This window comes from Akebia trifoliata, chromosome 16 (genome assembly GCF_017979445.1).
Source record: "Akebia trifoliata isolate Shusen 1 chromosome 16, ASM1797944v1, whole genome shotgun sequence".
Classification (NCBI taxonomy): Eukaryota; Viridiplantae; Streptophyta; class Magnoliopsida; order Ranunculales; family Lardizabalaceae; genus Akebia; species Akebia trifoliata.
Window position 1 is genome coordinate 20,280,900 of NC_141390.1, and position 13,559 is coordinate 20,294,458.

A 13,559-nucleotide genomic window follows, 5' to 3' on the forward strand; every position below is an offset into this window, starting at 1 on the left:
CCCCCTTGACCTTGATCTTTTTTAATATACTAATTAAAAATGACCTTAGTGCCCTCATTTTCAACCATTAGCAGGAAAACCCATGTTTTTTCATTCCAAAACGACAGGCATCTTCAACCTCTAATTAGGTGAAATATTGTACCTTCATCTTCAATCTTAAAATTGTATCCACTTTACTTTTTTCAAGTCTAACGATAAGATATGAGTTTTAGACAAAAAGAAAACTATGAAATTCGGGTAAAATGTCAATGATTTTCTAAAAGGAGTTAAGGCAATAATGAAACGATGGATGAAAGTTGAGTTGAATAGATAAAAAATAATTTACCATAACGATTGAAGAATTTGAAGAAAACTGATATTGGGATAAAAATAAAGGGATTTTGCTAAATATTAAAGTTGAGGGCATTTGGGTATTTTTAATACCCCTCAATTGAAAATATAAGGAGGTATCTTAAATAATCATCCAATGATTAGAGTATTAGATAGAAAAAATTCTAATAAGGAAAACTATGATGCACCAAATCATATTTTAGGATTAAATTAAATATTTATGGATAGGATTAAATCTAATTAGATATGATTGTGATTTTAAGAAGATGATAAACCAAATCATATTTTAAGATTAAATTAAATATTTATGAATATGATTAAATCTAATTAGATCTGATTCTGATTCTTTAAAGATTCTTTTGCTTTTTATATAAAATCCTATTAGGGCTCTTGTAATCGATCATTCAAAATAGATCCACTTCAATATCACCCCTTACACTAATACATCAATCCTTCCTAAAGACATTTCATCAAACACCTTGTTGTTATTTGTGCCCATAACCTCATAACCTCTTGAACACCCTTTAATTATCTTGGCTACACACCATAGTCACCTCATCATCATCCCTTCATTATCTCCACCAACATATTGCATTTATTCAATAAAATCAACACCACCTTTTATTCCCAACAAATTGAATCAACCCTGTAATCGATTCTCTAAATATTGTACTAGTTATGCTCTATAGGTCTTTCATCAAATAAATCATAGAGTCGTTTGGGGAGGGGGAGGGGGAGGGGGAGGGCGGAGGCGGAGGCGGAGGCGGGGGGGGGGGGGGGGGGGGGCGGGCTTCATTTTTCCCTACGTTGACAAGGAGGTGTGCACATAACCATAAATGCTTTTCACTCATATCTTGAGGAAAAACATCAGTGGCCACCACATCAATGCAGTGTGAAACTCTGTGAAAAACAAAGTCCCTCAAGGATTTTCCTAAATCATCTGCACTATAAGATTAAACCCCTTGCCATTTACAAAACCTACCACTACAATTGCAATCAATGAAAGTCTTCATAAAGAAAAAAAAAAAGGGGGAGATGAAAATCTCGATCATTATTGGTTCAATATCTCTGAGGTCACCCATATATCTCTAAAAATTTCAATGCAGTTCCAACAACATAGAAAAAATTGAAGAGTAAATGTTTTTAGCAAACGAAATAAGGGACATAGCAAATAAAATAGGACCATTCAGATCAATAAATCTGATGTTTATAGCCATTCAGGTGTATGAACAAATTTTTTTGTTTGAATTTCTGAAAGCGCCCTCGATCCGTGAATGTGGATACTTTTTTGGTGCTTTGGGAGTTGCTACCTAGTTTTACGGTCTAAGAATTGAAACATAACTCTAAACAGATAAAAAAATACTAATCTACGAAAAGAATGGGTCTGGTGACTATATTACGGGATTTGAAGGTGTTAGGCACCAATCCCGGCAACGAACGCTGGTTTCTACTTTCCTAAAAAAATTACATTGCAAAAATAACGACCTAAAAATCAAAATAAAAATATTACCTTTATTACCTAGGTGATTGCGATGGTTGATTCCCTCAGACTTAGCGAAAAGTATTTCTCGTGTGAGTCTTTCTACTTTTATCTCCGGCACTAGATCTGCTTCCTATCTCCGAGATGAGGTATTCTCCTCCTAGATCTGAATATTTTTCTAGGTGTTTTTTGAATAAAAAATGGGGTTTAGGTGTCAGATAGGGACTTGGTGCTTTAGATTTAGAGTTTTGAGAATGCTTGAGAGAGTTTTTGGCCTCTCTTTCTAAGGATTTTTCTTGACCTGCGAGTTTAGGTTGTAGAAGCTCATTTTTATAGAATTTTTTTGGAAGAATTAGTGTTTGATTATATTTTTTTAAATTGTTTAATTAAATTTTTGAATTAGGATTTTAATTCTTACGTACAATGAAGATTTTTAAGTTTTTGAAAAATCCCATAATTATATTTTTAATTCTTTAGGACTCCAAATAGCCTTTTATAAATATCATGTGGGCTCCACTTAAATAAATGGACCACTACTTAAAATTTAACCCGTGGGCTTGATTGATTAATTTTATTTGTTTAAATTTTTAATTCAATTTATTAAGATTTCACTTTACGTTAATTAATATTTTAATTATTAATTTCGAAATTTAAAATTTTTAGGGTTGAAAAATTATCGTTTTGCCCTTACAGAGGATTTTTTGGTTGAGTGGTTATTTTTCGACGTTTTGGAATGTTTTGGAATCAATTTTTCGTAAGCAATTTAATGGGAGTATTGATTCGTGTCACTTATAGATTTTTTGCATAAAATGATTGTATGCCTTATGGGGGCGTTTTCGTAATTTTGTTGAATTTTATAAAAATTGGCGAAATAGTTTATTTGGTTTTAGTTTGTTGTTTTATGTATTCGAAAAGATTTTCCTAAGCATAATATAGGTTTTAGGGATGTTTTGATGTCAGGGTTATTTTGGTAATTTGATTATTTTTTTATGATTTTTCTCGTAAAACTTCTTTTTGTCCCAAGAATGATGATTTCTATATTTTGGATTATATTTTCCTAAAACATATCTAATAACAAATAAGAAACATTGGAATATTCATTCATCATTTGGAACCGTCGCAATCGGTTTGACGAGTTGATTAATCAGGCGAGTATGAAAATGAGGTGTCTATAGTTTCTTTTTAAATTCCCAATCCATACTAAGTAGGCATTTGGTTTGGATTCTAGCATTTGATTTTGGCTCATAATTGAATTCTAGAATCTGATGAATCGTTTGTTTCGGATTATCAAGCCAATTTTTTTATAATCAAGAATCAAAATCATGGAGAATCAAAAAAAGTTCTTAAGATATTTTTCTCGATTCTCTCAAACTATCCATTTATGATGATCTTAAAATACATCTTGCAATAATAATAATAATAATAATAATAATAATAATAATAATATATTAATAAAATTATTATTATAATAGTTGTATAGGGTAAAATCGATATTGGACGCGTGACGCGAATAAGACGAATATCAATGACCGATTACGTGATAATTAATGCATATCTCGATGTATTGATATATCCTTAATTAGATTTTTGGTTAAAATTGTAATCTTAACCAGAAACAAAAAGTCTCATAATTGACTAGAGAATATTTATTTCTAGATAGGGATAGATTTTATAGGGAATCCTAATTTGATTTGACTTTTCTTTTAGGATTTATCTCTCTATCTATATAAAGAAAGCGAATAAGTTGAAGAATGAGAGGGCTCTTAAGAAAAAGAAAGGGGGAGATGAGGTTAGGGGCTTGTAAATCTTATAATAGCTTGAAGAATAGTAGAATGGTTCTTCGAAGCTCGGGGATGTAGTCCAATTTTGGGACGAACTCCATAAACAAATCTTGATTCTTGTTTTCTCTCTCTCTTCTCTTTGATAATTTTTCTGTGTGATTTTTGATCATTATTTAGTACATCAAGAACCATGAAGATTGATAGTTAGGGGTAAATCTCGAGGAACCGATAGTAATAATGAAAAAAGAAAGCAACAATAATAATAATAATAATAACTAATATTAATAATACTACTAATATATAATTATAGTTAACAACAACAATAATAATAATAATAGTTTTTTTTATATAAAAATACAAAATCATCATAATTTTTTGGGTAATCTTAACATGCTCCTTAATGAATAATTCAATTGAAAACAATAGAAAGTGACCTAAATATCCTCATTTTCAACTCTTTCCAAAAAAATATTTGATTTTTTCTCTCAAAAATCCATTATCTTCAATCTATGGGACTTGTATTTTAATCTCATTTTCAATCTCGAGAAGTGTAATTGTGTAATTTTTTTTTTCCACAAGATTAGTTTTCAAAACAAATAGCCAAACGAGATTTTGGATTCTAGAAATCAATTTCTATAATCTGATTTTGACAATCCATAATCAAATTTGAGAATTGGGTTCTACAATTTGAACCAAACACACTAAAAAGAACCACATAAAGAGAGAGAAAAAAAAATGTTCATTCATAAAATAATTTTTTATTATATAATGAATATTTAAATTCTAAAAAAATAATTATTTTAATCAAAATCTACAAAATCTTGGTTGACTCAATTGAGATTTATTTACTCTATCGACATTTTCAAAATATTGTCTGAGAGATCTCATTTATGGCGTGAGATGGTGTGAATGTTGAGGCGATTTTAACCTGTCTCATCTCTATAGGTCAGGTTTTCGTTATTTTAAACGGTTTTGAGACGATTTCGGTATTGAAAATTAAAAATGGGGTCAATTTTGAGGGTTTTGACATACTCCCGCCACAATATATATTATATATATTAGAGTTATCAGTAGGAATTGTCACTTAACCTAATGGTAAGGTATGTGAAAATTTCTTCTCATGTTCTTTAGTTCAAACCTTCTCCCATGCAATTTTTAATTATTAACATTATAAAAGGGTGGGGCAGGGAGGGGAGAAACTATTAAGGGTAGAGATGGGTCAAAAAATTTAGACCCGAGTTGGGCTCGAGGACGAGTTTAGCTTATACCCGCCCCAAACCTATCCCGTTGCCATCCCTATGTTGGAGGGATTTCTTTCTAAACAGTGCTTAAGTTTTGGACGATAAGTTAATAGTCTATTTAGTAAAACTTTCAGTTCTTAATGGTCCCTCAACTTTGTCTCACGTTATAATATTCTTGGAATACTTAAATTACTATTTTTTCATATTCTTCACATACTTAGGTTTTCCAACGACAATTGCAATAATTTATGGTGATTTTTTTATTATGAATGACAAATGGAATGATATACTTCTAATTTTGGACATTTAGATGTATTTTTTTTTTAATTTTTTTTTAATTTCAATGATATTATAACAAAAATGAAGAACGAAATTGAGATTCCAAAATTTTTATACAATGTCGAACTCACAATTTTTTATTTATTGTCAAGTTCAACATTTTTATCGTTAAGCACACCACTTTTTATTGTTGAGTTTGAAATTTTTTATTGTTGAATTCAACAATTTTTTTTTTAAATGTCAGACTCAACAATAAACAGTAGTGATCTCGACACTGCTAAAACCCACCCATTTTTATTTTTCGAATTTTTCCAACTAAAATACATGTAAAGATAGACTAAAAATTTAACATAAAAACTTTTGTAGATGATTTCAAACCAAAAGAACCATCCTTGATTGATTTGCATAAAAAAAACGGAACTGAAAAAAAAGAAAAAATCCTAACTTTTTTCATACGTCCTCAAAACACTTGAAAAAAATCTAGAAAATAACTTCTTCTTCTTCTTCTTTCTCAAATCTTTTCCATCATAATGGAGTCTATGAAATTCGATTGGAATGTTAGGAATCCAATTATTTTTGGATGAAAATGGTGAGCTGGGACGGTTTGGACAATTTTGGCATTTCAATCACAAGAAATGTTGGGAATGGGATTTAGGAATTGATTAGAAAGAAAAACTATATTAAATGAACTATTAAGAGAAATTCTAAAATTTAGGGACTAATTAGAAAAAAATCCCACTGCCAGAGTCCTTTAAGTAATTTTTCCTTCCCTTTTTGTCCTCAACCAATCTAATAGTAACATGCCCAACCGTTCATAAAATTCACTCTTTATCTAATTTGAAATCATAGTGGATTGCACCAAGCCCATTGGCCTCACCTTCATTTAAATACACTTTTTTCCTCAGTGTTGTGTGCATGAAGACAACGTAATAAACGAAACGAAATGCAAACTTCATAAAACCCTAAACCTCACAGATCAATGTTGCTCCATGATGGAGTTTACATCTAATCTATTTTAAAGTTTAAAGGCCATTGCAAATGATTGAGCTCATGATGGAATCATCATTGAGCTTATTATTTGGTTTCAGTCTAAACCAAAATTTGATCACGACCAAATCAAGGTTTGAGTTGAGCTATCAGATCCTCTTTTTCTACACATTTGGATTTGGATACATCATTTTTCTCGGGAGGCATTCACAGCAATTCAACTAGATTTCAACAATATATTTTGTTTAATAAGATTTTCATCAGCGACACAAATTTAGTAAATTGGACTTTGTCTTACAAAATGAAAGATGTAGATTTCAAGAATTCCCATTTTGTCAAACTTATGTCGATCTTTTATCACCATCCATACGTGTTTGAGGGAGGGAATTAGATTATTAGCCATGGAGCATTGTAATAAAGATATTATTTTACACCAAAACATATTTTAGGATTAAATTAAATAATTATGGATTAAGATTAGATATAACTCTGATTTTTAGAAGATTCTTCTATTTTCTATATAAAATCCTACTAGAATTTTGAAATCAAGTGTATAATTTAATTGTATATTTCTTTTATACTTGGACCAAGATCAAACAAGCTTTAATGTCAGATCACCTCAATATTCAACATGATTGAGTCAACTTGGCCAAAATTGAGTCAATTCGATGAGTTTAACTTTAGTTTGAATATCAGTTGACAAATATATAATCAACTTTCATAAATAATGGCTTGTATATAAACCATGAACATTTCATTCTTAAAAACTATAAAGGAATATCTCAAATACGTGGAAGGGTATGTCTAAATAATCCTTAAAAAATAATAAATTTGTAATATTTCTCATCCCCTCAATCTCCTCTTTTAAGCACATTAATGGAGTTGCTTAAATATTGACAAAAATGACATCCATGACGTTATTGATAACACTAAAGACCCTTTGTTGATTGGATTGATTAATTATATCAATCTTAAACATGATTCCAAAACTCATTTCGACGTCTCGTCTATGAACGAAACCGAGTCGTCTTAAACGAGTTTTTCGATACGTTTGAATTGTCCCTTCAACAATGAGAACAATGGACCCTGATTTTAAATCTCGTCTGATACATAGACTTGTCTATCCATCTCGTTGGTGAACAATATCGAGACATATCGGACAAGTCATCTCAGTTTCAAACGAGATTTAAACTATGATCCTAAAAATATTTAAAGGAAAAAATCCCTTAGATAAGAGTTTGATCAATAAAATCAAAGCATATGATCCAAGTCCAACAAAAAATTTAGTTGGCTTAAACATGATTTTAAAATTCGATCTAGCCCGAGCTCAACCAACAATATTACAATTGCCTCGAGCCAAGCTTTCAAATGATATTTACTTCTCTCAAGTATTTTTTTCCCAACTTGAATCCCTAAAACATTTTTTAATAATGTGCCTCCAAGGACAAGATAAAATATCCAAACTAACCTAATAAATCATATCATTAATTGATGAGAATTGCAACTCAAGACATATTACCATATAAAATATATAAAAAATTAAAAGGGTAGATTTCGTGCGTTTACTCAAGAAATAACACAAGATCTTAATAGTTGAATACAAAATCCAGTGATTGAAAATTATCATCAAGATAAGTATCATCGGGATATGTATTATAGGGATAACTTAGAGAACGGCAAGGGAAGCCGTCATGCTGACTTGGCCAAAGCCTGTCGGCTTCCCTGACTACTAAAACTAAACAGGACCCACTCGTGATTATTTCCTTAATACCCATAATCTGGGGCCCTTGAAATCACGCTTACCAACTTCAAAACAATAAGCACAAGAAGTTGAGTCAATCCCACGAGAAAGAATTATACAAACCCTGCCTCTACAATACCTATGTGGAAGAACACCATTTCTTTGAAGGCCATTATCATCACATACTTGACCACCTAAAATACCAATCACTAGATATGTGGCTTATACGGTTGGGATTGTGTGTCATTTTGTGAGTCAACGAACCAAATACAACATTAAATATCGAGTATAATAATGATTAAAATTAATAATTAATAAATTGGACTCAATGGTGGAAGATGATAGGTTTTTCTCGTAGAGTGCATTTTCAAGCATTTAGTTGTCTCTCGTAGAAGACCACAATCAAGGGGTATGTCATAAATTTGAAAATACAAGATATTTAAAATATTAGTCATACTAAACTACCTTCGACTCTACACTAAACACTATGCTGACGTGGTACTGTGCAAAGAACCATAGATTTTTTTCCTCAAGAAATCTATGGTCCTCTCCACACTACCACATCAGTAGTGTTGAGCGCATTGTTGAAGGAAGTCGGTTCAACATTTTTCTTAAGATATATACAAAAATTTAGGAGGGATGTCACAAAATTACCCAATATCTTAAGAATTAGTTTTTCACTCTAATTAGAAGTTTAAAAACAAAAGACAAAAAAACAAAAAACATCTCTCTAGACAATTTTTCACCTCCCTTCCAACTTGGTCTCTCTCTTCTGTTTAATAATCGAGAGGTACACTCATCACGAACACATATGTATCCAAAGGTTTTTTTTTAATTTAACATATAAATTGAGGGCTTTTGTAGATTTCATTGTAAAAGTGAAATTTTGTAATTTTGAAAACTATTTAAGGGGCATGGAATTACAAGTTTTTTTGTTTGGATCAAAATGACCTTAATTATATTAAATTTAAAAGCCATGTTGGGGTGGCACGCATTGGATTTGCTGTGATTATTACATATTTATGTGGTGGTCTGCACATAACCTCTGATGTTGTTTCCTCGAGCTCCATGTCAGAAATGTTAAGAATTGCAGTAAATCCATTAGTGTAAGTTTAAATGTTAAAGTGATGGCATTTTTGAAAAAACATTTACTCACATCATAATATCAAAGATTTGGGATGGCATTTTTGTCATTTAATAGTCTCAGAAGAAGACCACAGTCAAGAGGGTATTTATGTCAGAAATTTGAATATCCAATTATCATTAGAATCTGTGTTTCACTCATATTAGAAGTAAAACATCTTTCACAAATTTTTACCTCTGCAGACTACAACTCTACTTCCAGGTTGTCTCTCTTGTGTTTCATAATTGAGAGGTTTCGTGCGCAAGATACTTAATCATCCTCTGAAACTAATTAAAGCATCAAAGTTCGCTCTTCAAATATAAATGTAAATCGATTGAATCGTCTTTGAGCAATCTCAGTTCCTTCTCCATTCGATTTTCTTGGTGAGCCAACTAGTTTTTTCCCCTGTAGCATATCCTCTTATTTTGCTTGTTAGATTAGATGCCCAGAATATCCTTTTATACATGTTTTTAATAAATTTTACCATCTGGGTTCTTCGCAGAATTCAAATTTATTTCTCGGTTTTCTCAATATATGTGTTTGGTTGCGTTTTTAACGGAACTATGTTCATTTGAATGAGGTTTTTTATTTTAAAGAAAATTTCGAGTTTTTCTTGTAACTATTTTTTTTTTCTTTGGATTCTGGTTTGATTGTTTGGTTTTCTCAATATGTGTTTGGTTTTCTCAATCTATCTGTTTGTTTGCATTTTGAAATCAAACTATGGTTGTTTGGATGAGTTTTTCGGAGATTTTAGAGTTTTTCTAATTAAGATTCCATTCTCTCTCTCTCTTATTTTTTTTTTTTATTATTGGTGTTGAAGGTTTGGCTTATATTTTTCTGTTGGATTCATCTAAGAATTAATGGGGAAGAAGATCCGAAACACAAACACACTTAAGCATCGAAAGAAGAAAGGAATAGGCCCCATGGGCACAGGGGCGGAGCCAGGATCTTCTTATAGTGGGGGCAAACTATGGTTAATTGTATAGTTGAAGAAGTTGAAGATGAATGGTTTTAGGGAGAAATTCAGAGGTTCTTGGTTAGAAGTCGAAAAAAAGGATATTTAGGTCATTTCCAATTAGTATATGAGAAGACCCAATCAAGAGGCAATGTCCTCAACAAAAAAAAAAAATTTGAAGGGGAATATAGGGGTGTCCCAAAGTTCTGTGAGGGCAATTGCCCCCACCAGCTCCTTATTAGCTCCGCCCCATCATGGGCATGAAGCACGAATCAACATCCGTATTGGAGTGTGGGCATTTAGCTTGTGGAGGTGTTGGATTGCCAACAACCCCTCAAAGTCATGTGCTTCGACATTCCAAACAAACCTGTCATTCGTGTGTGATTCTATTTGACAACCCGCATCTCCGTTGGTGGCTTCCATGTGATTCACTAATTAAAAAAATTAGAAGAAAATGTCGAGCTGGAAGAAGTTTTATTGGATGTAGTGAGTTGATCAAGGAACACTCTTCTAGAGGGGCTTCGATAGATGTTGAGGATGTTTGGTTTGGGAATTGTAAAGGTGAAGATGAGACGAAGTTTGAAACTTCTTAAGTCAGGAGTTTTGGATGGAATGAGTGGTTATGTGGTACAAGGTTTGGTTAACCTTGGCATTCAGTCATGCAGAACTTTCTTGCAATAAATCAGAATGGAATTACTTTACGAAATTGGATCAGTCGAAACTCACAATGAAACTAATGGGATAAACTCGAGAACTTTATCTGGTGCATTTGTGCCAAGGTCCCTCAATTTAGGGGCTACCAACAACATGATGGCCATGAATTGCTCCGATACTTACTCGACAGGTTGTGTTTTGAAGAGTTCAATGCGAGAAAATTCATAAAAGCCATAATTTTAATTTTAATAAAAATCATCCATATGCATTATAAATTACATTATAACACTACCATCAATTAATCATTTTCATAATGACTCATATATCCTTTTTTAACAAATACTATCCACATCACATGGACTGCTATGATATAAGTTAGTAATTTATCTATTAGAATTACTTATTGGGTCCCTACATTTTAATTAATGACTCAATTATATAAAACTAAAAATTCTATAATAGTAACCACTTTTTATCTCATAAAATTATTAAAATTTTAACAATGAATGGAAGCATGATATTATTTTGACAACTAGTTGTCTAACATAATAAATTATTGAATTATGAAATTATCATTATTTCAAAACAAAAATATTGATTATAATCTATCACCATTCAAGAGGTTTTCAGGAGTATTATTGATTAAATAATTTCATGAGTTTTTAGATTAGGTGTATTACATGAATACTTCAAATTTGGATCCCACTTTTGGGCAACTTTCTAGTACAGTTTGTTATGTGGAATGCAATCGTACCTTAGTCACGCACGAGCCCTTCTTAGAGCTCTCTCTGTCAGTCCCAACAAAGAAAACTCCATTGAAAGGGAAGCTTCCTTTGAAGTAGGAAGTAAAGAAGGTGGAAAGATTTGGAGAAAGGTTAAAACTAATACCGCTCCCTTATTGGTTCGATGTCCGACATGAGAAAGCATAGGCTCTTCTTGCCTTGGACTGTCTTTTCTGTGATCAGGACCTAGAATGTCTATTTTGAGGCCCCCATTACAGAAACTTTAATGATAAAATATACGTTACACTACGTCATATTGCGGGATAAACGACTGTCTTGAACAGTCGTTTTTGACAAAAACGACTGTCCTTACAATCGTTTTAAAAGGAGTCGCGATTAGAAAGCGACTGTCAAAGAAAGTTGGAAAAAACGACGACTTTTGACAGTTAAAATGACCGTCGAAAAAAACAACGGCTTTAATCCATTAAATGATCGTAAAAAAAAACGACGGCTTTAGTCCATTGAAAAAAACAACGGTTCTAGGCAGTCGGAAAAAACGATTGTTAATGGCAGTCGTTTTTATCAATTTATAATTAATAAATTCTGATTTCATAATTTGAAAATAAAGTTGTTCTAAACTGACTTCATTCCACACTGCTCACAATTCTATGCTGACTTGGCAGTGGGCCATAGATTTTTTCTTCGAGATGTAAGATTAAATATTTAATTTGATCTTATTTCAATCCATAAAAATTATACACACCATTTATTTTAGACATTAATAGTAACTGAAGCTCTTATTTTCTTCTTCTTCTTTTATAGAATTTTTCAATAATTCCAAATACAATCAAGATCAACTGGTCCAACCGAAGTAGATGGTTCTTCTCCAAGATCAGTGTTCATATCTGTAGTCAGCTCTGTTTCTTGTGAGATACTAATCATCTCCCTCTCTGCTTTATGACTCTGCTCCATTTGGTTCTCCAATAAAACCTTCAATATTGATTGATCTTGCATTAATACAGAATTTGGGTATTGTAAATTGGCTAAATTTGGAGGATCTTGAGTTGAGTAAAATGAGTTTGGAAGAGAGATTTTAGAGATAATGGATGACAAAGGGTTGGTAATAATAGAAGGATTTGAAGTATCATAGACAAGTGGAGGATTGAAACAATTGTCTTCCATTGAATTGGAGAAGCAAGTCTCATGAGATGTCTCAGATGCAATGAGTTTAGTCTTGGAGTTGTAGATTGGAGAATCCATTAATGGTGGTAGATGAGAATGACCCATTTCAGCACTTAAAGAGTTCAATCTCACAAGACTTGAAACATATGGTTTCTTACAACTAGAACTCTTGTTAAATATTTTGCAAATCACCCACTCATTCTGCCAAAATAAATAAATAAATAAAACAAAAATAGGAAAAAATAAGATAAAATAAGGAGATATATCTCTCTACCTTAATTGTTTTGGGGAGGTTGTAAGGAGAGAACTTTCCTTCTAATCTGAACTCATGCGTGACCCAATTAGTTTTTTCTCCTTTAGGAACTCTTCTAATCTGAACTCATGGGTATTTTCTATCTCTAACACAGAAGAAATACCATTGTTTCCCACCCATTTTTACTCTCCCTTCATTTAAAAATATATACATATATATTAAAAAATAAGGATATAATTATCAAAGAAGAAGAAGTATAGTTTTGTTTAGGAGACTTACATCCCAAGGTTCACACTTATTCAAATCCGCTTCACCAATTGCTTTAGCATTGAAGTCGCTATCAAACACCTTGCTGATGTCAATGAAGTTCTTCTCTTTGTATGATTTCAGGTTTTGAATAGCAACCTCGTAAATGGGATCAACTAACAGAACCTAAAGCAATGGTAGACATTAGCCAAGACAGTTCATAAACAGAAAAATAACAAAACATCAAAGATCGCATAGAGGTCCATGTAAATGATACCACTAGCATTAACTTCACCTAACGCATAAATAAGAAACACCTATTTCTATCTCTACTAATGAAGCCAAAGTTTGCTAATAAAGATAGCAAACCTTAATTGACCGATCTGAAATTGGAGTTGATAAATACCTTAATACACTCTAATTAATTCAAAATGGAGTAAGGGGTGACTAATTACATAATTAGTCATTGAACTAATTTCACTGAAGATGGTGTTGAGGAAATCATTGAACTACACCACACAATATCAAAACCAACTCAATTCATAACTGAACTTGAATGGATATCGCTATAAGCTTAGGTGAGGT

The 13,559-nt window shown here is 31.9% G+C and overlaps 1 protein-coding gene across 1 annotated transcript; it reads right to left on the bottom strand.

Annotated features, from left to right (window-relative positions):
• Window positions 1–12,026: 12,026 nt before the first annotated feature.
• On the bottom strand, window positions 12,027–12,908 carry LOC147382776 (NAC domain-containing protein 100-like). Its single transcript, XM_086427228.1, has 2 exons — window positions 12,879–12,908; window positions 12,027–12,745 (listed from the first exon to the last, which is right to left on the bottom strand). The coding sequence occupies exons 1-2, from the start codon at window positions 12,906–12,908 to the stop codon at window positions 12,122–12,124; spliced, it is 654 nt and encodes a 217-aa protein (XP_086283354.1). The 3' UTR covers window positions 12,027–12,121.
• Between the last annotated feature and the right edge of the window lie 651 nt (window positions 12,909–13,559).

Excerpts from the sequence above, each read along its gene's own strand:
- LOC147382776 (XM_086427228.1), bottom strand. The coding sequence starts at position 12,908 with ATGGGTGGGAAACAATGGTATTTCTTCTGT. Across the intron at positions 12,746-12,878 it reads AACAATGGTATTTCTTCTGT|AGAGATATATCTCCTTATTT; the intron begins GTTAGAGATAGA and ends CAATTAAGGTAG.